This window comes from Triticum aestivum, chromosome 5B (genome assembly GCF_018294505.1).
Source record: "Triticum aestivum cultivar Chinese Spring chromosome 5B, IWGSC CS RefSeq v2.1, whole genome shotgun sequence".
NCBI lineage: Eukaryota > Viridiplantae > Streptophyta > Magnoliopsida > Poales > Poaceae > Triticum > Triticum aestivum.
In genome coordinates this window covers 694,938,226-694,962,642 of record NC_057807.1, presented here as the reverse complement: position 1 = coordinate 694,962,642, position 24,417 = coordinate 694,938,226, and the positions used below count along the sequence as shown (strand labels likewise).

At 46.3% G+C, this 24,417-nt stretch overlaps 2 protein-coding genes and 1 pseudogene across 2 annotated transcripts; 1 reads left to right on the top strand and 2 right to left on the bottom strand.

Moving 5' to 3' along the window:
- Positions 1 to 10,980: 10,980 nt before the first annotated feature.
- On the bottom strand, positions 10,981 to 12,769 carry LOC123117747 (4-hydroxyphenylacetaldehyde oxime monooxygenase-like). Its single transcript, XM_044538435.1, has one exon. The coding sequence runs from the start codon at positions 12,754 to 12,756 to the stop codon at positions 11,185 to 11,187; it is 1,572 nt and encodes a 523-aa protein (XP_044394370.1). The 5' UTR covers positions 12,757 to 12,769; the 3' UTR covers positions 10,981 to 11,184.
- Positions 12,770 to 18,976: 6,207 nt separating this feature from the next.
- On the top strand, positions 18,977 to 21,688 carry LOC123117746 (4-hydroxyphenylacetaldehyde oxime monooxygenase-like). The gene is made up of 2 exons (XM_044538434.1): positions 18,977 to 20,022; positions 21,065 to 21,688. The coding sequence occupies exons 1-2, from the start codon at positions 19,009 to 19,011 to the stop codon at positions 21,623 to 21,625; spliced, it is 1,575 nt and encodes a 524-aa protein (XP_044394369.1). The 5' UTR covers positions 18,977 to 19,008; the 3' UTR covers positions 21,626 to 21,688.
- A 620-nt stretch (positions 21,689 to 22,308) lies between these two features.
- On the bottom strand, positions 22,309 to 22,872 carry LOC123117745 (ethylene-responsive transcription factor 1-like; annotated as a pseudogene).
- Between the last annotated feature and the right edge of the window lie 1,545 nt (positions 22,873 to 24,417).

Below are 24,417 nucleotides of genomic sequence, written 5' to 3'. Positions count from 1 at the left end.
CGAGGCGACGTCCCTTCTTCCCGCGAGCACGCGTCGTGAACTCTGGTGAGCATGCGCCCCTGACCTTGCGAGCGAGCGAGCCATTCAACACGCTGCGGTACAGCCCACGCACGCCGGCCGCGTCCATGTACTGGCCTCATCTCGAGGCCGCACGGAGCCTGTAGCGGTGGTCGCCGACATGCTTATCGGCGGCAGCGACGTCGCCGAAGTGGCGCCGGGGGTCGGCCAACTCGGGCTCTCTCGATTGGATGGGATCGAGGCAGCAGGCTCTGCCGGGCATGGTCCAGGCGGCTGATTGCTTTTTTTAAAATCTACTAGGGGTCTGGGTATGATTATTTTGCCAAGTCACCTCCTTACAATTGGGTCCCATGTGTCAGAAAGTAATTAAACGGGTGAAATCACCTGATCAGTGCATTTTGCAAAATGATTACTGAATGCGCGGTGACTTTTGCAAAAAAATAGCGACTAGGTAGTTTTCCGCAAACGAAGTCTCAAATGTGGTGGTTTTATGCAATTCACTCGGCTTAGACGGACGCTCTATTCAGTGTAAAAGTAAGTTTCTAAAGCATAATCCCCAAAAGATAATTGTGGTTCAGTTAATGACATCATCGATCTTACCATGTCTAACAAGGTTTGATTACAACACTCGGATACTCCATTATTCTATGGTGTTTCAGGGGGCGTAAGTTTTGAAACAATTCCATGAATTTTAGATATTTGCTAAAGTTATAACTCAAATATTCACCTCCATGATCTGATCGTATAAATTTGATTTTCTTGTTACAATAATTTTCTACTTGATTATGAAATTCTTTGAACTTTTCAAAGGTTTCAAACTTCTGTCTCATTATAAATAAAACCATATATACTTAGAACCACCACGCCCCGGTATATTCATCGGACCACATACATCTTAATGTATGATTTTCAATAAGTCGCTCACCCGATCCATATGGCATGTGAACAGTTTACCCATCAGGCAAGATTCACAATTCTCAAACGATTCAAATTCAAATGAATCCAACATCCATAATATATAGTATTCATATTAATAGTACTTGCCCGCTGCCTCTTGCGGCGGGCAGCGCGCGCCTCCGACTCCGGCATGCACATCCGGACCGGCAGGGCGGGCACAAGCACCCACCGCTGCTCACGAGGGGGAGCAGCAGCCGAAGGGGCGAGGGGACGGCACGGGGAAGCAGCAGCCGACAGGGTGATGGGACGGCCCGCAGGAGGCGCCGATTGCGCTGGCCGCCTGTCGGAGCTGCTCATGGGCTGGGAGGGGCCAGCGCCGGCGTCTGAGATGCACCAACGGGGAAGCGCGAGCGGCTGCGGCGAGGCTGCAGATCCGGAGTTGCCCTAGGTGTCCACCTTGGACCGCTCCAAGACGATGCGGAGGGCAAGCTCATAGTCCGGATCCACCTCGTCATCGGAGCTGCTGCCGGAGCTCGACATCGCGCCGGATTCGATCGAAATCGGTGAGGGGAGAGGAGAGGACGGAGCGAGAGAGGAGAGTGAATGAGAAAGGGTTTAGGACCCACAATGCCGATGGTTTTTTTATGGGACATCCGTGGGGTCGATGGTGGGCCGGGCTTGTCAGGTGAGCGCGCCCAGGCGTGCCCGGGCCACCCCATATTCGCCCCATATTTGGGCTGGATATGGAGGGTGCTGGTCAGTTCGGGCGTTTGAGGCCTGTTTGAGGCGTCCGTCTGGGTTGTAAAAACCTTACCGGGCAGCCCGCCCAGGCGTATTAGGCGGATTTGAGAGGTCCGACTGTAGATGCTCTTATTCCGTTCATTTTATTTCTTCATTGTTCATCCGTTAGTTATTCTCTTTCTTTCTATCGTTCATTTTCCGTTATTTTTGACATACTCGAAATTCATATATTCTAGAAAATCATTAACCTAATATTTTTAAAGTGTTTATCATGCATTTAAAAAATGTTCTTGCAGTGTAAAAACTTTGTTGCGCAATTTTTTGAAAATGATTGAGATATTACAAAAAACATGTTCACATGTCTCAAAAATATCTGCTGGAAACTTTACGATTTTTTTATAGAATGTAAAAAAACGTTCATGTAGTTTTGTTTTTTCCTACAACTAAAATAATACATGAAAATTTAAAAAAATTCGCTGTTTTTAAAAATGTTCATGACCTTGACCATTTTGTAACAAACTTGACTTACACAATATTATTATTTTTGCATAATTCAGAAATAAAATGTGAACTACCATTCAGAAAAAATGTTCATGACATTTTTTGAAATTGTTTGTACAATGTAAACCAAAAGTTCGTGTAGTTTTCAATGTGATATTTAGAACCATTAAACCAATGTTTGTGATATTTTTGAAAAAAACTAACACTTAACAAATGTTTTCAATGTTTTTAAAAGTTGTTCAGGTCAGCTATGAAAATTCTTCAAAATGTATTCGAAAAATGCTCACTGTGTATTCAATTAAATCGCAATGTGCATTTCAAAAGTTCAACGTGTATTTTAAAAAAATGTTCACTTGTATTTGAAAATGTCCAATCTGTATAAGGAAAATGTTCAACGTGTATTTAAAAAACCTACATGCGTTTGAAAGATCAAGCAGAAAGTGACAAGGAAAACAAACAGAAAAAGGAAAAAACACACAAAAGAAAAAAAAGAAATGGAAAGACCTATATAGAAAACACACACAAAAAGAGTGGAAAACGCACGGAAGCTTCTAAGACCGGTCCTAACCGATCCATAGAGCCTACCCAAAGCCGCTCTCAAGCACGTAAATCGGTGACGATGTATAACAAAGTGCGAGATATAGTTCTGGTGAATAGGACCGGGACCTCCTATAGGACGCATTTTGCGTCAAACAAGAGTTGGACGCACACAGGCGAGGCACGACTGGGCCGGCCGACGGACTTGTCTTTCCTGTGGATCGCGCGACCTAAAAACACGACAAAAAGGACAAAACGATAGGATTCAATCCCACTATCACACTCACACCAGACTGCAAACCATGACGAGCTAGCCACTCTACCACATGGCTGCTAGCGAAATATTAAGGCACCTAACTTTATAACAACACACATCTAGATTGAGACTTTTGAAAAAAATCATTTTGAAACATTTCTCCAAAATTTCAAACAATTTGAAATGCCAAAAATATTTTTGATACTTCAAGCTTTTTTCTGCTAATATGTGAACACACTTTGTATTCCGAATTTAGAAAAAAAACGAACATTTTTGCAAAACATAAAAGTTTTCTAAAACGTGAACAATTTTTTAAAAATTAAACATTTTCTAAGATTGTGATTTTTTTAAACAAAAAACTTGTTCTAAAATTCCTGAACATTTTTTGAAAAACGAACTTTTTTCTGAAATTGTGAACAAATTTTGGAAATGCGAACAAATTTTTAGAAAAACAAATGTTTTATGAAAAGCAAACAATTTTTAAATTTTTGAAATTAAAAAATGAAACATTTTCAGAGAATGGAACATTTTCTGAAAAAACTGAACATTTTTTTGAAACTCTGGGAAAAAAGAATACATGAACTTTTTTTCAAAACAGCAACATTTTTTAAATTCCTAATTTTTTGGAAACCTGAACATTTTATAAAAATCTACAATAAAATTTGAAAACAACCATTTTTCAAAAACAGGAACATCTTTATGAAATTCCAAATCTAATTTTGCAAAGCGAACACTTTTTGAATACCAAACATTATTTTGAAACTTCGAAACAAAATTTGAAAACATTAACATTTTTGAAAACTGCACATAATTATTGAAATAGAACATTTTTTAAACACCCGAGCACAATTTAAGACATGAGCATTTTTTTCATTTAATGAACAATTTTTAGAAATGAGAATGTTTTTTATTCTTCTGAACAAATTTGAAAAATTGTGGATATATTTCGAAAATGAGAACATTTCTGAAATTCCTAAACTTCTTGAAACGCGAACATTTTTTAAAATTTTGAGAAAACATTTGTGAACGAGAACATTTTTTGAAGATCTTGAACAGTTCTCGTAACTCAAACAATTTTCCACAATTCTGACCAAATTTTGAAAATGACAATATTTTTAGAAATATTCAAGATTTTGAAAAATGGCCTAATTTTTAAAAAAAATGGAACCAAGTTCCGAAACATGCACAAATTTTTGAAAATGTGAACAGTTTTTGAAATTTGTAACATTTACTAAAAAATAACTAGAACTTCAAAATTCTGAACACTTTTAAAATGTTCATCATTTTTCAGAACAATGAAAAAAAAATAAAACAAGAACAAATTTTGAAGTCCAGGGCAAAATTTGAAAATTTAAGTAAACTTTATAAAAAAGGAAAAGAAATAAGATGGAAAGAAAAAGAAACCGGAAAAGGAAAAAGAAGAAAATAATAAATAGGAAAAAAGAAATAGAAAAAGGAAAAGAAAAAAAAGGAAAAACGTTTAGGAACCTCCTAGAAGGTTACCAAAACCGGAAAAAAATCTGACTGGGAACCACCTAGAAGATTCCTAAAACCGGAGTTGCTCAAACGGTTAACGGGCTGGCCCATAGGAACGCTCGTCGATCTCCACCTGTGCGTAGCCTCGGCAACTTGTCGTAACGAGCGGCAAATAGGAATTTCCCTCCCTAAGGGCAGTATATGCACATGCCTCCGTTGATGGATCCAACGATTGAAGTGCATATATTTCAAGGGTTTTCAATTGGGTGGTGGCTGTGTAACCATGTTGTTCCTACTTATATTGCATAAATATTTACTTCCCATACACTTTCAACACACCGAGGCGATACCCCAGAAATCCATTGGTGCTCCTAGGAGCGCACGCTCCTGTCTCCGGAAAAAATGTTTCGAAGTGTGAAAAAAATTTGAAACAAAAATTCAGTGCATACATATCGACATTATATGTGTGCACGTCAAGTTTCGGAGAAAACCGACTTTTTTTGGCTTATGTAAAAAGACAAAAAAAATGTCTTGTGAAAAGCACTTTTTAACACTGAATTTTGTCTTTTTACACGCGGCACATAACTTGTCGGTTTTTCACGAAACAATTTTGTGAGCATGTACAATATCGAGATGTAGATGTCAAATTTTTGTTTGAACTTTTTAACATTTCAAAATATGTTTAAAACATATTTTAAAAACCAGGAATGCGCGCTGCCATGTGCCAAAACGCCACTCGGCAATGCCCTGGCAATACTGTGCTAGTTTGCTATAAGGGTGCGTCTAGGTTGCTACTACTGGTTGACTGTTCGTGCAGTTTTCCTAGAGTTAGCTGTTCGTGCATCATTTTTTCCTTTGTGAATTAGCTGTTCGTGCGTCAGTTACTCAAAAAAAAAACTGTTCATGCATCATTGATGATTGTGGTGAATCGGCTGAGGTAAGATTAGCTCTTCGTGCAGCTTCTGCTTGTTGGTGTCGAGTTCTCCTTTTTTTTAAGTCTTATTTTCTTTTTCCTTGTATTTCTCTGTTCCTTCAAAATAGAAATGCCGGGCATGTCATTGCGCATGGTCGATGAACATGCGATAGACACATATATAATCATTGGCATTATGTTTTTAAAAGCAAAAAATCTTAAGTTGCGCATTGACAGTGGACGTGCCATTGTGCATGGCCGAAGAACATGCAACTATGTACGCAGGGCCGGTCCTGAGATTTTGGGGGCCCGGGGCGGAAGTAACATTTGGGGCCCCTTAATACAAAAATCATAACAATGATAATTAATTTAAGTGTATGCAAAATGTTAACAATAAATACCGAACTACATCCTAAATCCATATTCGTATAATAACGTATGCATATTATTTTAAAATTTTCTTGTAATATTCTTTGATGCAAAGTCGCTTATGATTGTGTCGATGTCAATATCATCCTTCTTCTCGGTGCATAATGTTGCCTAACCAATTAAGCTATGCTGGGTCACTCTTTATGCCAAATGGTTCTTCAATAATTTCAAGTTTGAAAAGCTTGTTTTAGCCGATGTAACAACTGTATGCACAGTAAATCTGCATAAATCTTTAAACACCGTGACTTTTTTTAAACCCTTTAATTCTTCGCTGAATTGATTCATATCAACCAGAACAAACAAATATTTAACATGAAAATCTTTCTCAGTTGCTTCTAGAATTTCTTCTTGCGCAACTATATTTATCAAACTGCTTCTTCCTCATAGCATATAGTTTTACTTGAAATAGTAGGGATCGGAATAGTACAATGATATACCTCAGATTGATTAGATCGGCGACGCTCGGCGATGATGTAGATATATGGTAGCAGATGCTCCGTGATGTACGTGCGCGCCCACTCCGCCAATGTCAATTTTTAGGGGCTAGGCGACCGTCGTGCTGCGTCACTGCTGCCTAGGACGCCAGGAGGACGCCAGGAGAGGGAACCGATTTGCAATTTGAGGTCTGGAGTTTGAACCAGGGAACAGATAATAGGAAATTAGGGATGAACTCACGGCGCACGATCGTTTTATTTACTTATTGCAAGACTGTCTCACGATCGTATAAGGAAAAAAGAGAAGGGGGCGACGTGATTTAAGTGCGTAATGTTGATCCATTTTTTCCTCACGATCGTGCGCTGATTGACGTGATTTACGTGCGTACGTTGGTTACCTGCCGTCCTTTCCTTCCTGGACGTGGGCTACTTCCCTTTTTTCACGAGCAGCTATGGCCTATGGGCTGGTTCACCCTATACGTAACATCGCAACTGGGAGGGGGGCCCTAGATCTTGGGGGCCCGGGGCGGCCGCCCCCCCCTGCCCCCCCTCAGGGCCGGGCCTGTATGTACGGCTGACATGTGCGCAAATCAAGTGGCATTATTTTTTTCAAAAAATCTAAGACACCACTATTTAGAAAATTTAAATATCACAAATCCAAAACTCAAAAATAAAAATAGAAAGAAAAAACAAAAAGTAGAAAAACAAAAAAATGAAAAACAAATAAAAAATAAACCCACATACCGGGCCGCCCAAGCACTTAGCTCCCTGCGCGCACCCTAGTTACGCCCGGCTGGTGTCGCTTGGAATTGCATGTGGACTACCACATATGCTGTTGCACATGGGGCTACGTGCAACTGGGTGGCACATTTGAAATAAAAACACCACTATTTTGGAAAAGATAAAAACCTACAAACAAAAAAAAAGCAGAAAATAGAAATATTCATAGATATGCAGTAGCGGTAGGGGCGACACTTGGAGTTGCGGCCTGCTAGCAGACATGCAACTACCCCTCCTCTATAAATACACCACTAAGTTGCAACAACATTGAATACATGCAGTTGAAGTCGAGGCAGACACTTGCAGTTGTTTGCCCAATGGCAGACATGCAACTGCTCCACCTCCCCCGTACAAAACACCACTGAGTTTAAGTTGCAGTTGAGGGAAGACATTTGTAGTTGCTTGCCTAGTGGGAAACATGCGACTGCTCCTCCGCCTCGCCGACAAAACAACACATAGTTACAGTCGTGTTGAAGACATGTAGTTGTAGTGGAGGGCGACGCTTGCACTTGCATGCCTACTACCAGACAGACAATCTCCCCCATCACCAAGACAAAACACCGCTGAGTTGCAATTACAGTCAGGGAAGACACTTGTAGCTAAGTGCCTACTAGCATACATGCAACTGCCGCGTCGCCCCTTCACCAACAAAACAACACATAGTTGCCATTGCAGCCGGGGGCGACGCTTCCAGTTGTGTCATGGTCGCAGACATGCAACTGGCCACTCCCCCCCCCCCCCCCCCGACAAAATACTACCAAGTTACAGTCGCGTTGAAGACATGAAATTGTACTCAGGGCCACACTTGTTGTTGTGTGTTGGTGGCATACATGCAACTGCCTCTCCCCTCGACAAAAACACCACTAGGTTACAGTCACATTGAAGACATGAAGTTGCGGTAGTTGGTGATACTTGCAGTTGCGTGCCTAGTGTCAGACATGCAACTACCCTTCGCTGGCAAAAGAACACTAAGTTACAGTCATGTTGAAGACATGCAATTGCATTCGGAGCCAACACTTGCAGTTGCATGTTGGTGGAAGACATGCAATTGCGACTCGCCCAACAAAACATCATCAGGTTGCAGTCATGTTGAAGACATGAAGTTACGTAATTAGTGAAACTTGCAATTGCGTGCTTAGTGACAGACATGCAAATCCCCCTCCCATCGACAAAATATCACCAAGTTGTAGTCGTGTTGAAGACATGCAACTGCAGTCGAGGGCAACACTTGCAGTTGGGTATTGGTGGAGACATGCAATTGCCCCCTCCTCTAGACAAAACACTGCCAAGTTGCAGTCATGCTGATGACATGCAATTGTAGTCAGGGGCGACACTTGTAGTTGCGTGTTTGTGACAGATGTGCAACCGTTGCCCTCCACAGACAAAACATCACTAAGTTCCAATCGCGTTGAAGACATGCAATTGCACTCGGGACAACACTTGAAGTTGCATGTTGATGGCATACATGCAGTTGCCCCTCCCTTGACAAAACACCACCAAGTTATAGTTGCATTAAAGACATGCAATTGCAGTCAAAGCCGACACTTGCAGTTGCATGTTGGTGGCAAACATGTACCTGCCCCTCCCCAACAAAACACCACCAAGTTGCAGTCACGTTGAAGACATGAAGCTGTGGTAGTTGGCGACACTTGCGTGCTCGTGCCTAGTGGTAGACAACAACTGTCCCTTGCCCAACGAAACCTATTGAGTTGCAGCCGGGGGGAGAACCTTTCGGTTGCTTGCCTAGTGGCACACATGCTACTACCTTTTCCCCCACAAAAAAGCACCATAGAGTTGCACTCACGTTGAATACATGCAATTGGTGTCAGGGGCGACACTTGTAGCTGCATGCCTAGTGGTATATATGCAACAACCCCTCCGCCTGACAAAGCACCACTGAGTTGCAGTCAAATTGAACGCATGCAGTTGCAGTCGAGGGCGACACTTGCAATTGTGTACCTAGTGGCAGGCATGCAACCATACCTTTCCCCGGCACACGAACAAAGACCATATCCGAGCAGACTACCTAGGGATGACTACAAGCACTGAAGGTAGCCGAAGGTACGCTGTTGTCATCGCCTCTCCCTCGCTAGAGTCGGACACAAATCCGAGCAGATCCACCAAAGGACAACAACCTACCGAATCCAGTGCGATCCGCGGGAGAAACACCTCCACATGCCCTCTAACGATGCTAGACGCACCACGGTGGCGAGGGCTAGGCGGGGAGAACCTTATTTCATTTTCAGGAAGCCGTCGCTGTCTCGTCTTCCTTAACAGGACACAAACCCTAACAAAACTTGAAGAAGCATCTAAAAACGGAGCTCTCCTGCCGCCAGGGGTCATGATGTAGCGTGCATCCATGGCCCTGAGGTCACAGGAGACGTGGCAGATCAGCGGCGCCACCGACGGGAGGCAGAAACCCTAGCCACCTTTCCTTAGGAGGAGAGACGAAGGGAGGAGAGGCGTGCGTCTTTTCAAATTCGCAAATATTTTTAAATGCACTAAAACAATAAATCTGTAAAAAAATTAAGATTCATGCTTAGAAAAAATTAATGAACATTTGTGTCTTCATTTTCCATTTTTTTTCAAAAACCCGATAGCAGTCTTTTTCCCATCTTTTTTTGAGGGAAAGCTGTTACCGTAGAGCCGCAACACCAAAGGGCGAGCGGAAAAAACGGATCAGACCAGAGAGGACGAGGCGAGCGAGCGAGCCAGCTGCCGAGGCGAGTAATTGGACCAGCCCAATTAGCGTGCTGGCCTAGTCGGGTTTGGTTCCTTTGTTAGTTTCGTTCGTTGTTCCATTCATTTTATGTTTTCATCGTTCAGTCGTTTCTTATTGCCTTTCTTTCTTTCGTTCATTTACCAGTATTATTGGAATACTCTAAATTCGTATCTTCTAAAAAATAATTTACCTAATTTCTTAAAAGTGTTTGTCATGCATTAAAAATATGTTCATGCAGTGTAAAAACTTTGTTCGCACAATTGTTTGGAAAACAATTCAGACATTAAAAAACATGTTCACATGCCTCAAAAATATCCGCGGGACGTTTTAAGAAAAATTTAGTACTAGAATGTAAAAAAAGTTCAGGAAGTTTTGATTTTTTTCCCTACAATTAAAAAATACACATGACAATTTTAAAAAGTGCACATGTTTTGAAAAACATTCGTGACCTATTTTTTTAAACAAACTTGACTTATAACATATTATTGTTTTTGCATTATTTAGAAAAAAAGGTTATTTTCCATTCAGAAAAATTGTTCCTGACATTTTGAAAAAATGTTTGTACAATGTAAACCAAAAGTTCATGTAATTTTAAATGAAATTTAGAACTATTTAACCAATGTTTATGATATTTTTGAATAAAAATCTAACACTTAACAGATGTTTTCTATGTTTTTAAAAATTGTTCAGGTCATTTTTGAAAATTCTTCAATGTGTGTTTGAAAAATGTTCACCGTCTATTCAGATAAATCACAATGTGCATTAAACAAGTTCATTGTGTATTTAAAAAAATCAACTTGTATTTGAAAATGTTCAACATATACCTGCAAATGTTAAATCTGTATTAGGAAAATGTTCAATCTGTATAAGGGAATGTGTATTTCAAAAAGTCTACATGTATTTGAAAGATGAAGAAAAAAAAGAAAAAATGACAAGGAAAACGAACAGATAAGGAAAAAAATGAAAAGACCTATATAGAAAACACACAAAAAAGGAGAGGGCAAAATGCTTGGAAGCTTCTAGGACCAGTCCTAACCGATCCATAGAGCTTACCCAAAGCCGCTCTCAAGCACGTAAATCGGTCCGCTAGCGCTCTCGCCTGCACATGCCTCCGCGCTGATGAATCCAACTACTGAAGTGCATATATTTCAAGGATTTTCGATTGAGTGGTGGCTGTATAAGCATGTTATTTCCGAAGTATATATCCTTCTAATCTCGAACATTATATTCTGAGGCGATGCCCTCACAATACTGTGCTAGTTTGCTGTAAATAAGATTGAACATCACCCTCATTGTACATATGTCAATATATGCACACTAGTTCAATTTCTTAACAAGATGTATTTGCCCTAGATATAAACTCGGAGCAACAATTTATACTTGAACTCAACACACACACAAAAAAAAGACTGATGCATATACCATTCTCCATATCAATCAACCTTTCTCCATTTGTTCAACTAATTTACTCAAGACATATTTACTCACACGCCGGCGGTGCGTATGGGGTGGGCAGGAGCACCAGCGGCGTCTTGCGGTGGAAGTTCAGCGCGCCGGCCTCCTCCATGCTCACCTCCTCCCCCTCCGGCACCGCCCACTCGAAGCCGCACAGCATGTTGGCCAGAGTGTACTCCACGTTCGCCACGCCCATGGCCAGCCCCGGGCAGATCCGCCGCCCGGCGCCGAACGGCACCAGCTCCATGTGCGCCCCGCGGAAGTCCACCTTGCCGTGCCTCCCGCCCGCCTCGAACCTCTCCGGCTCGAACTCCTCCGCGTCCGGCCCCCAGCTCGCCGCCTCCCTCCCGATCGCCCACGCGTTCACCAGCACCCGCGTCCCCGCCGGCACCTCGTACCCGCCGATCTCCACCCGCCGCAGCGTCTCCCGCGGCAGCAGCAGCGTCGCCGGCGGGTGCAGCCGCAGCGTCTCCTTGACGACCATCCTCAGGTACGTCAGCTTGGGCAGGTCGTCCGGCTGCACGCGCGGCAGCTCCTTGCTGCCGTTGCCGGCGACCGCGGCCCGGATCTCCTCCTGCGCCGTCTTCAGCGCGCGCGGCTTCCTCATGAGCTCCGACATCGCCCACAGGATCGTCACGGAGCTCGTGTCGATGCCGCCGAGGAACGCGTCCACGAGCACGGCCTTGACGTGGTCCGTCGTGAACCCATGCTCCTCGCAGAGGCCGACGAGGGCGTCCACGAGGTCGCCGCCGCCGCCGCTCTCCGACCTGCGGCGCGCGGGGTCCAGGTGATGATCCAGCACCTCCTCGAAGAAGCCGTCCAGGTCTCTGAAGATCCTCTCCCGCCGCGCGACCACGCCGACGAGCCGGTCGACGAGGCGGCCGGCGGCGTTGGGGAAGAAGTCCTCGGCCGAGAAGCTTGCCGACATGGCCATGCCCTCGAACAGCACGTGCTGGAACCGCTCGTACTTGCTCGCGAACGCCTCCGCGCCGTACACGCTCCCGTACGCCACCGTGCCGATGATGCCGTCGGCGACGCGGATTACGTGCTCGTCCAACGCCACCGGTTCCGCCGCGTTGCCCAGGGCAGACATGAGCCTGTCCACCTGCTCCCGCCGCGCGGCCCAGGCGGCGCCGACGCCACGCGCCCCAACGAGCTCGGCGGCGAGGAGCCTGCGCATGCCGCGCCAGTAGGCGCCGTAGGGCGAGAAGGCGACGCTCTTCCGGCCGTAGGAGAGGTGCGCGGGGCCTGGCGACGCGGGTCGGCTGCAGCAGTCGGCGTCGTGGGCCCTCATCACGTCGCGCGCCGCCGACGCGGAGGAAACCACCACCGCTCGCGCCGCGCCGAGGCGGACGAGCATGACGGGACCGTGCCGCCCGGCCAGGTCGCGCAAGCTGCAGTGTGGCAGCGGGCCTAGCTGGTGCAGGTTGCCGAGCACCGGCACCCCCGCCGGACGCGGCGGCAGCCTCAACCCTCTTTCCTCAGGGCCGCGCCTCGTCATCAGCAGCAGGTAGGAGAAGACTGGGAGGAGGAGGCCGGCTAGGAGGAAGAGGTGCCACTGCTGGGGCAGCTGGGTGAGGAGGAGTGAGATCGCCATTGCCGATCGATGAAGGTTGGTGCAGCTGCCCGTGGATCCGTATGTATGGGGTTTATATAAAGTGGAGTGGCAATGGCACTGTACGTGGAGGTTGAATGGTTGATGCATGCATGCATGCATGGATTGATGGAGACTCAAAATAGCGGTACAGCTGTATGTGTGTCTCGATTGCTTGCTGATGAGCTCAACTTCGCACAACTTTGATGATGATCTTTCGTTTAATTTTGATTCTTCTTCTTCTTTTGTCGATTGGTTGAAAATCATGCAGTGGATGATGGGAGATATATATGTGTTGCACACGAATCTCCGATCAAGGTCGTGTGATCTGAGCGTACCCGGTAGAAACCCGGACCGCTAGAAAAACGTACTATCGGCTCAATTGCCATTTTCGCTTAACTTTGATGAGAAGGTGGCTAGACCAGCTAATCATCCATGTATTTCCTCCATAAGTAGTTGATGATGATCTTTCGTTTAATTTTGGTGATTGGTTTTAGGAATTACTTAGCTGGCAGGCAAGAACCTAACATTCAAATTTGGCGCCAACTAATCGAACCTACCTACAGACGTTGGCCGGCATTCAGCTCGAAAGGACCTACAACTATCTAAACATGGTCGTTTTTAACTTTTCGGCACCAACATATTGTCTTACTAGAATTTTGAAAATATCTTTAATAAAGCATCGACGACATTCTAATAAATCCAGGTTAGTGAGAAGTGGCCCATGGATCATTTTGGTGGTTATTAGAGCAAGAGATACTAGCTACTAAGATCAATTAGCTGCGGTATTCAATGACTTATGCATGCACTCCATCTTCTCACCACCCAACCTGGCGGTGGCATCTGCGCCTTATGCATATGAGTTAAATACGCTTGGAAGTGCCTCAACTTGTCTGGCACGGTCAGTTTAGTGCCTAAAGTTGTAAAATACATGAAATTGATGCTTAAACTTGTCCGGCTGTGCCTACGTGCCTACGTGCCCGTAGCCTACCCGGACGTGAGGATCTTTTTAGAAAACCCCCAAATATTTTATTTAATGACATATGATAGCCCCGCAAATTTACAGATTGTGTTGCACGCACAGGCTGTCCACTAGGCCATACTATGGTTACTAGATATAGACTAGGTCAAACTTTATATATTGACTTGGTATACAAAATGTAATTTTGAAGCACCGGCACATTGTGCCCTTTTTTTGAAAGTCAAATAAATGGATTTTTACAGCTAAAAAACTTCTGACATTTTTTGTACATGCACACATAGAAGTGCAATATATCAGAGATACAAAAAAAGAGAGTAAAATACATGCAAAAATCAGCTTATTTTTTGCCTGATTATTTTGTTTTTTGCAGGGTATAATAACAAAATTTCACCACCCAACCTGGCGGTGGTATACTCTGCCCCTTATGCATATCTTGAGTAGTCTCTCTTCAATTCGTTTTTTTTTTGCGGGGTCTTCAATTTGAATTCAGTATCTTTAAAAAAACTCTCTCTTTTTAAACGTAACAGAAATTGTATTTCTCTTCATACACATATTGCTTTCCAAAATTAGTTTTCATGGGGGTCGTCTGAACGATACTTTTCACCTTGTACAATTTCTATGTCTGTCCATGGCGGACGTGTGGTGGTCACCTGGCCTCTCCCGGCTTCAGAAATTGGGACCCGGTTGCTCCTGAATATCACATTTGACTTACTGGACATGGCCCAGGTGGTTTTGTTTATTGGCGCATCTAGCACGTTCACAATGAGATCGTCCATGAAAAACCTCGCTCACCGATCAAAGCTTCGCAACACTTTCTCTGTAGCTACTTCGAGTCGCCTATGAGCTTGGATCAACACCAACCCCCTTTATGGCATCAAGGGGCAAGGGCTTGATCTCATACAACTCGAGACTTGTATCATCTGAAGCCATGGCGAGCCCCTTGTTTCATTGCCCAGGCTGTTGAGGGTGGCACCGAGCACGGGCATGCACGATTAAGTTAAATGTTGACGACTCTTATCATGAGGCGGACATCACTGCTTCTCCACTATATGTACAACAAGCTCAACTTCTACTTTGTTGCCAAATGCCGCACCACACACAAATGGAGCACCCTGACCATTCTTGTTGAAGCCGACTGTATCGAGGCATTAACTCTCACTTGCAGCGCCGACATAAATTGTTCCCGCTATTTTTACCTAGTGCAGGAAATGAAAACTCACCTTGAAGGTTGTAGAGTATTTTGTATTACTCATATACTCCCTCCGTCTGAAAATATTTGTCATCAAAATGAATAAAAAGAGATGTATCTAGAACTAAAATACGTCTAGATGCATCACCTTTTATTCATTTTGATGACAAGTATTTTCAGACGGAGGGAGTACCAAAAACCCCTTTTAGTCACTACATGGCGAATTTCTCGAGAACTGAAAACCGGATGGCTGTCAGGCTTGGTTCTGGTCCGGGGATAATTGAGGAGTGGACCTATGTCAATCTAACGAGCTTTCTTGACTAAAAATCTAATTTTATTACTTCGGTTTCGATTGCTTGTTGATGAGCTCAATTGCCATTTTGCAAACTGAATGATGAGGAGCTGGGTAGAACAGTTAACCGTCAATGCATGTCCACCATCATAAGCGGGATGCTGATCTTTTGTTTAATTTATTTCTTCTTTGGCGCCAACTAAGCCTACCTACAAATGTCAGCTCGTGGACACACTTCACCTAATCAACTTGAGCGTACGGAAGGAACTATAACTATATTAACATCGTCGTTCTTAATTTTGCGGCACATAAGTATTGTCTTACTAGAATTTTGGAAGTGTCTTTAATAGGGTATTCACGATGTTCTAATAAATCCAGGTCAATGACTTTATGGACTCCATCTTACTACACATGTGAGTTCCATCAGTTGGTCCTGGTTTAGGGACCCATGGATCATTTTGGTGGTTAGAGCGAAGAGCAAGATTAGCCACTAATATATTAGCAGTAGTATTGTATGACTGATGCATGCACTCCATGCTCTCACCATCCAATGAGAGCTGCTATACGTACGATCAAATTTTGTAGGACCTGTGTACGACAAGATTCATCTGGTGTGGTGGGCCAAGACCTCAGGAAACGGGCCTGTCTCTTGTCGTACAAATCGTATGCCAGTTGATCGTACGTGAGGCAGTTTCGCCATCCAATTGGCTGGTGGCATATGCCCCTTCTATGTTTTGTGAATTCCATCTCGGCCATGCATGTATTCAAATTACTTTGTAAATTGTTGTGTATAAATAAGCATACAAGCCGGTCGGGGAGGGTCTCCTATACGATGCATGTTGCACAAAGAGTCGGCGCTTCGCATAGGCGCACCCCCGACTAGGTCGGCCAATTGGCAATGAACATCTTTTGAAAATTTGAGAACATCTCTTGAACAAACACAGACATTTTTAATTAAGTTTGTGAACAATTCTTTTGAATGCGGATTTGTTTAAACCTTGGACAATTTTTGAAAGTCCTTATTTAAAAAAACATGAATATTTGTTTGACAACGAGACAACTTTTGAAAATCCAACCATTTTTAGAATTTTTATATTTCTTTACAAAATTTCTGAAGATTTTCTAAAATTTTGGGAAGAATTTTTTAAAATGTGATTTTTTTAAGCTTTCAGGAACATTTTTTATGGAAAAAGATAATAAAACCCGTGCAGAAAACAAAGACAAAAATAGGAGAAGAAGAAGAAGAAGAAATCGGACCAGAACTTTCTAGAGCGTTCTAAAACTATAAAAAAAGGGGACAAGAATCTCTAAAAGGGGAGCTCCTATTCCCCGGCAAGTGCGGTTGAAAGAGATATAACGCCCCCTCCCTGATGTGTGGGGATGGGCGCCCAGTTTTCTTTTTAGCTTTTCAAAAAGAAATACCATGATTTGAAAATAAAATCGACATTGAATTTTTTTTCACTAATTTTAGAAAAAAAATCCAAATTCTAAACACAATCTTAATTCGAAAACTATTCACAAATTGATAAATGATCCAGGTTTCAAAAAATATTCCAAATTTTAAAAATCTCTAATTTGTTTTTTCCTGGATTTTAGTAAATGTTCTAAAATATTAAATAGTGTTCACAAATTAAAATATTTACCTCAAAAGCTTCGCGAAACTTTCTCTACAACTACTTCGAGTCACTTATGAGCTTGGATCAACACCCGTCCCTTGGGCAAGGGTGTGATCTCCTACATCCCAACACTTGCATCATCTGAAGCCTTGGTGACTGGTGAGTGAGCCCCATTCCTGCACTGCCCAGGCACGGGCACGTACGGTCAAGGCATGGTGCTTTGCGATCTTTTACGACCAGCTCATCTTATCACTCTGTTGCCAACTGTTCAATTGTCGCGACACACTCGAATGGAGCACCCTGATGATTAGAGAGAAGCCGACTAACTTGAGGCACTAACTCCTTTTTTAAATTCTGTTGAGGTACTAACTCTCACTTGCGGCGTCGACAAAAATCATCCCCGTTCCCCGTGTAGGAAATTAAAACTCACCTGGAAGGTAGTCAGAGTATCTTGTACTCCCTCCATTTCTAAATATTTTTTTAAGGATTTCAATAGTCTACATACGATACAAAATGAGTGAATCTACTCTCTAAACTACGTCTATATACATAGGCCCGGCCTGGGAGGGGGGGGGGGGGTCCGCGCTAATAAAGTTTGTAATAAAGGTGATAAGTGGGCCTCTATTAAACCGGTCGAAGGGAGCAAAAACGGATTGTGCGGCGAAACCTGAGGGTGTGATTTTGTGCAGCTGTTCGCCTTCTTCTTTTTCGTCTGATCGACTCGAAACTCATCGCCCGCAGGCGGCAGTGGCTGCCACGCAGCGGACTGCGGACGCACATTTCTTAAAGATTTTTTTTCCGACACCCATGGCTCCCCTTTGCACCGCCGATGCCGCAGCTCCAGCGTATGGCTCATCGCCGCCGCCAATTTTAGAGAGGGTGTCCTATTTCTTAAAGATTTTGCCGCCCTAACCGATGCCTTAACTTTTTTGCTTCAGAGGGTGAAGGTTGTAGTCGGCCGAAGTGTAAGCGCTGGTCGCATTGGTCGTGGCCTTTAGTCCTCGGAGCCCAACGCGGAAGCCAATGGCGGAGACAGGGGGAGACCAGCAGCCCCCCCCCCCCCCCCCCATGCTTTCTGATTTGCTGCTAATTTGTACATGAATAATGTAGAGTTTAAACAAAAATGCATACATTAGTATTGTTTGGCCCCTGTTATAGAAAGGTTGAGTCATTTTGGCTCCCCCGATCTTTAATTCCTGGCTCCGCCACTGGCGGAAGCCCGTGGACGGCTTGAAGGGCTTTGTACGAGTGATACATCTGCCGGACTGCTGCATTCAGGTATGTTGATACCATGTAAAACTCTTGATGTATAGCTGTCGAGGGTTGTATAAAAAGCGGCATGCCATATTGTTCTTGCTGTCTTCTTTTTTTTCTGATTTGTGTCTTGTTTTCTTGTACTCGGCCATACGGCTTTTCCCTCTATCAATGAATAATTACCAGATCTCCATATAACTTAAAAAGAGGAAAGTTTTGTAGCTTTTAATTTCTGCATCTGAACGAATGAAATATGGAGTAATTGAAGGGTATTGGCACAACAATTATTCTTTTATACAAAACAATAAACGTTCACATTGCATGTTTTGTTGGTAGCATGTTGTACAAGCAAGACCATAGAGTTGCACAAAATTTATACTAAAAGTACCTTTGGAAAGTTAGAGTGGCGTTGGAAAGTTAAGGGGGTTCGGGTTCTAATTTCGCGCTGGGCCCCTAAAATCTCAGGACGGCCCTGTATATATATCTGTATGTAGTTCATATTGAAAATCTTTAAAAGGACTTATATTTAGCAGCGGATGGAGTATTACTCATATACGATGCAGCCAAAACCTTTTTAGTCATTATATGGCGAATTTCTATGGAACTGGAACCGAATGGTCGTTTGGCTTCGTTCCTGTCCGGTGATCACTGAGGAGCTATGACAAAATCCACTAAGGAAAGGCACTATCACCAAAATGATTTGTTTGCGTCTCTTTGCTCTCACTCTAATCACCAAAATGATGCATGCATGCCACATGCTCTTTGGCAACTGTGCCACCTGCCACGTCCATCAAGTTCCACGCACATTGCCACTGCCACTCCACTTTATAAACCCCATACCGTCCACGAGCAGAGCACCTCATCGCTAGCTCCACCTCCGGCCGAAACAATGGTGATCTCACTGCTCCACACGCAGTGGCACATGCTCGCCCAGCTGCCCCTGCAATGGCAGCTCCTCCTCCTTCTCGCCGGCCTCCTCCTCCCCGTGGTCTCCTACCTGCTGCTCATAACGAGGGGCGACGTTGAGGGAGGACGGCTGAGGCTGCCGCCCGGCCCTGCGCGGGTGCCGGTGCTCGGCAACCTGCACCAGCTGGGCCCGCTGCCGCACCGCAGCCTGCGCGACCTAGCCCGGCGGCACGGCCCCGTCATGCTGCTCCGCCTCGGCACGGTGCCGACGCTGGTGGTCTCGTCTGCCGCTGCGGCGCGAGACGTGATGAAGGCCCACGACGCCGACTGCTGCAGCCGGTTCGCGTCCCCGGGCCCCGCGCGGCTCTCCTACGGCGGCAAGAGCATCGCCTCCTCGCCCTACGGCCCCTACTGGCAGGACATGCGCAGGCTCTTCGTCGCCGAGCTCTTCGGCCCGCGGGGCGTCCGCGCCGTATGGGACGCGCGTCGGCAGCAGGTTGACAGGCTCATGGCCACCCTCGGCGCGGCCGTGGCGGCAGCGACGGCGGCTCCGGTGGCGATGGACCAGCACGTCTTCCGCGTCGCCGACGGCATCATCGGCACCGTGGCGTACGGGCGCATCTACGCCGCGGAGGCGTTCGCGCGCAAGTACGAGCAGTTCCAGCACGTGCTCGAGGAGGCCATGGCCATGTCGGCCAGCTTCTCGGCCGAAGACTTCTTTCCCAACGCCGCCGGCCGCCTCGTCGACCGGCTCTCCGGCATTATCGCGCGGCGAGAGAGAATCTTTAGGGACCTCGACGCCTTCTTCGAGGCGGTGCTGGAGCAGCACCTGGACCCCGCGCACCCCAAGCCAGAGAGCGGCGACGGCGACCTGGTAGACGCCTTCATCAGCGCCTGTGAGGAGCACGGCTTCACGAGGGACCACGTGAAGGCCATGCTCCTGGACGCGTTCCTCGGCGGCGTCGACGGCAGCTCTATCACCATCGTGTGGGCGATGTCGGAGCTGATCCATAACCCGACGGGGCCGGATGCGGATTTTTTGAGCACCTGCACCCGGGGCGCGTTATCCTAGCTGTTGAATCATGGCGCTGTACCTCGAGATGCCCGTCACAAACACCAGCTTTAGTGTATCTGTTACCGCGGCAGACATCTGTTACGGTCGTTGGCGTCGTAGGAGTACCGTTCCATCGTAGGCTCTGCGGAAATTTGTCTTCCACCGCCCCCCTCCCCCCAACATACTGACGCGTACCCGTGACTCTGACCAACAAGGCTCCAACGCATACTGTTTCACTCTCATTCTACGCTTTCAATGGAGGAAGGCCGAGGCGGCGCTCCCATGGCGACGGAGCACAGCTCCATCGATGCCGCACTGCCGGACGACAATGGGTACGCATCAAATAGTTTATCTTGCTCTACAGGCCGCTGTTTTTCTAGCCAGAAGTGTACTGAATCCGCTGTCCCTTGACCTTTTTGCCGAGGTACAGATCCATCATGACCGCCGGTCTTCCGATCTCGTCATGGACGAGCGTCCTCCAGGACGGGCGGTGCCAGAGGCAGATCTGACGCTCGACGGTCCCCAGGTATGATTTCTGATTGAGAAAGATGGGTCAACAGTATTTGTGTGGGGATTTCCTTGTTATAGATCCTGATCTCCAACTTGGACGTTTAGGACCCATCCTGGATCGATCATGCATCCGGCGACTGGGGGGATTGCGATCACGCTTGCTTGCGGCTCCGCCCAGAGTCCAAATATCCCTGCCCCTGAATCTGAGAGCCACATTGTGGTGCCTGGATGGAAGAAGAGGTATTCACACATCGCAGATGGACCAGAGTCACGGGCCGCCTCCTGGAGTGTCCGATAGTGTCTGTCCTTATCTCCCTGTACACAGTAGCCTAAGGTAGGCAGTAGGCGGATCAGGGCCTGGTAGAACTGATAACTCGAGCGACATAACCGTGGACTGAGAATCTTACGGAAACGGCTGGCGTATATCCCGATGTATATGAACGTACAGGATAAGAGGGCCGGGGAGCACATGTTCTATTATATGTTTTCGAACCCGACGGCGCTGAAGAAGGCACAAGATGAGATCAGGGCCGCGGTGGCCGCCAGCGATGTCTCGCCGCCGGGGTTGCCAGTCCAGCCAGACGACCTGCCCAAGCTAACCTACCTGAAGATGGTCCTCAAAGAGACCATGCGGCTGCACCCGCCGGCGACTCTGCTGCTGCCACGGGAGACGCTGCGGCAGGTGGAGATCGGCGGCTACGACGTGCCGGCGAGGACGCGCGTGCTGGTGAACGTGTGGGCCATCGGAAGGGACCCGGCAAGCTGGGGGCAAGACGCGGACGAGTTCAAGCCGGAGAGGTTCGAGACGGACGGGAGGCACGGCAAGGTGGACTTGCGCGGCGCGCACTTCGAACTGGTGCCGTTCGGCTCGGGCCGGCGGGTCTGCCCCGGGCTGGCCATGGGGGTGACGACCGTGGAGTTCACGCTGGCCAACATGCTGTGCGGCTTCGACTGGACGCTGCCGGAGGGGACGGCGGCGGAGGAAATGAGCATGGAGGAGGCCGGCAAGCTAACCTTCCACCGCAAGACGCCGCTGGTGCTCCTGCCCACGCCGTACCACTGTAATTAGTATCGAGTTTATAACAAATTAACAACGTACGTACGCGGGTTGCGCCAGCGTGTCTCAAAGTGAAAAAAAATAGCGTATCTCAAAGTGAAAAAAATTATTCAGTGACAAATCGCATCGTATGCTGCGTCACATGTCGTATAAGTTTTTCATGTTTATGAATTGGAAAACACTTGGCTTCTACAGGACGCTCGGCCGGCTCATCTGTATGTGTTCCGAGGGAGCGGTCTCTTTTCTTTCTTTTGGTCAACGCGACTGTTGCTGGCTGCTGCTTAATGTCCACTATGATGAGTTTCCGCTACAAGGTATATGTTGCAGTAAGAGCATCTCCAACAGGCGCCGAATGTGTGGCGTGCTAAAAACTTCTTTGCGGCGCGCAGATTTGGCGCGGCGCGCAGCGCTGGATCTAGCAGCCGCGCTAAACTGCAGCGTACTCATAGCTCCAGCAGCCGCGCTAAAATACAGCGCGCGCTCGCACATATATTTTTTTCGATAATTTTGTTCATAAAAAAAATGCATAGTTCATAGCATAGATAAAAAAAACGATACAAAGATATTTTACATAGTTCATAGCATAGATAGATAGAACTACGGTGCAACTAGATAAAAAACTGCGGTGCAACTTGATAAAATTACGGTGCAACTAAAACCTACTCGCAGTCGTCCTCATCATCATCATCATCATCATCATCATCATCATCATCATCGGTGGTGTTATCCGAGGTATCGAGCCACATGTCATCCCAACGGTCATCGTCAAGGGAGAAGATCGACGTCCCGCATGCTTCGACGATATCGCACTGTGATATGTCCAGCGCCTTGCGCCGACGCCTGTCAGCACGCTCCGCGCGGCGCCTTGCCGCCCTCTCCGTCCAGAAGGCGTTCTCGGCGGTGACGTCCTCCGGGTGGCGCCGGCGCCACTCCACCATGGCTCGCTCGTCCTCCTCGGTGATGAGGAGGCGGCGCTACCGCCGACGGTGGTCCTCACGGTCCTGGCCTGTAATCATACGAGGCGGAGGGGCGATGCGTTGCACCTGCTCGCGCGTGTAGACGTCATGGAAGTTCAACTGCGCGCGAGGCCTCCCTAGGCGCCATGCCGCCGCGTCGTACGCGCGGGCGGCCTCGTGCGCGGTCTCAAACGTGCCGAGGCCGAGGCGGACGTCGCTGGACCGGATCTCAGCGTAGTAGGCGCCGGAGGGGCGCTCGCGGACGCCGCGGTAGCCTGAAGATCCCCGACGGCGCGGCGGCATGGTGGCGCTGAGCGGCGACGAAGGGGCGAGAAAGCGGTGGAAGTGGCGAGGAGGCGGGGAAAATGGGCGCGTGGCAGTGTGGTGGAGCGTGTGGCGAGCGCCACATTTTATAGGCGCGCGTGAAGTGGCGCGCCAAATCTACCGCACGCCCGCCAGCTTTCTCCCGCACGCGCGCAAACGGTTACCGTGCACGGTTGTTTCCCTCTGCCACTGGAGCGCGCGAAAACTTGTCGCGCGCGCGTCTTTTGGCCCGCCCGTTGGAGATGCTCTAAGAACTCCAATACCTCTGTTTCTGAAAAATTAAATTTGCATTGAGACCTTTGTTGCAAAAAAACTGAATTGCAACAAGATCTCTGTTGCAAAAGAAATGAAACAAGACCTGTGTTGCAAAAAAAACTAAATTGCAATAAGACCTATGTTGCAAAAAAATGAATATCTTGCAAAAGTTTCTGCAACATGACTCGTGTTGCAGAAATTTCCCGCAACACAACCTGTGTTGCAATGTTAAAAGGGTGACGCTCGGTCGCTCAATTCGTCGGATTCGACGGTTCGCGAGGCGACGAACCTTTTAAAATGGTCCGCCGGCCGATGCGTAGTAGCGTCCTTATGAATTGTTGGTATCTATAATACATAAATAGTTGTTCCCCACTTAGTCTGATTTTCTCAAAATGTTGTCCTTCACATCACCAAATGTGCCATGTCATCATCCACTAAAACTATTTTTTAGGATAGTCTTAGTGGACAGTAAATTAGACTCGTAACATATGCATGTTATTAGTCTATGTTACTACCATCATAATGGATAGTAACATAAGTATATTGTCATGCAAGCCTTCATTTATTATGTTGTAGACACATTTTGCATTGGGATGCGTTTTGTTACTGTAACATATTATGTTACTACAAACAGCTCTCTCCTCATTACACTACTAGAAAAACACCTAATAGTCCCGGTTCGTAAGGGCCTTTAGTCCCGGTTCATGAACCGGAACTAATGGGTCGTTACTAATACCTCCACCCATTAGTCCCGGTTCAAACACGAATCGGGACCAATGTGCCTCCACGTGGCCCTGTGCGTCGAGCCCAGTCAGGGGGCCTTTGGTCCCGGTTAGTGGCACCAACCGGGACCGAAAGTCCATGTTTTTTTTGAAAAGTGGCTGCTTTAGGGGTTTTGGAGGTTATTTTTAGGTTGTTATTAGCTAGCTAATAGAGAGAAGTGTCCTCTCTTATATCTTCGTCCTTGGTTTACCAACGCTGCTGCTATATATGTTCATTTCACCCGCTGATATAATAACTCATGCATGCTCGCATCATACATCATCATATATAATAACAAGTCCTACTAATCATGCATCATCATACAACTTCTACTCGTTATTAATAATAAGTCATACGATCATCATCCTCATAGTCATCGAACCCAACCCTACATAATTGTTCTTAGCACATGATCATCAGTATCAGGTAGGACCTAAACACCCTTAAGATAAAATAGCATAAAACAATATAGACCCTGACTCTCCATTATGAAGAATGGCGATCATT

What these genes read in the sequence shown, in the direction of transcription:
- LOC123117747 (XM_044538435.1), bottom strand. Translation starts at nt 12,756, where the DNA reads ATGGCGATCTCACTCCTCCTCACCCAGCTGCCCCAGCAGTGGCACCTC.
- LOC123117746 (XM_044538434.1), top strand. Translation starts at nt 19,009, where the DNA reads ATGCTCGCCCAGCTGCCCCTGCAATGGCAGCTCCTCCTCCTTCTCGCC. An exon ending in ATAACCCGACGGGGCCGGAT is followed by an intron (nt 20,023 to 21,064) that starts GCGGATTTTTTG and finishes ACGGCGCTGAAG; the next exon opens with AAGGCACAAGATGAGATCAG.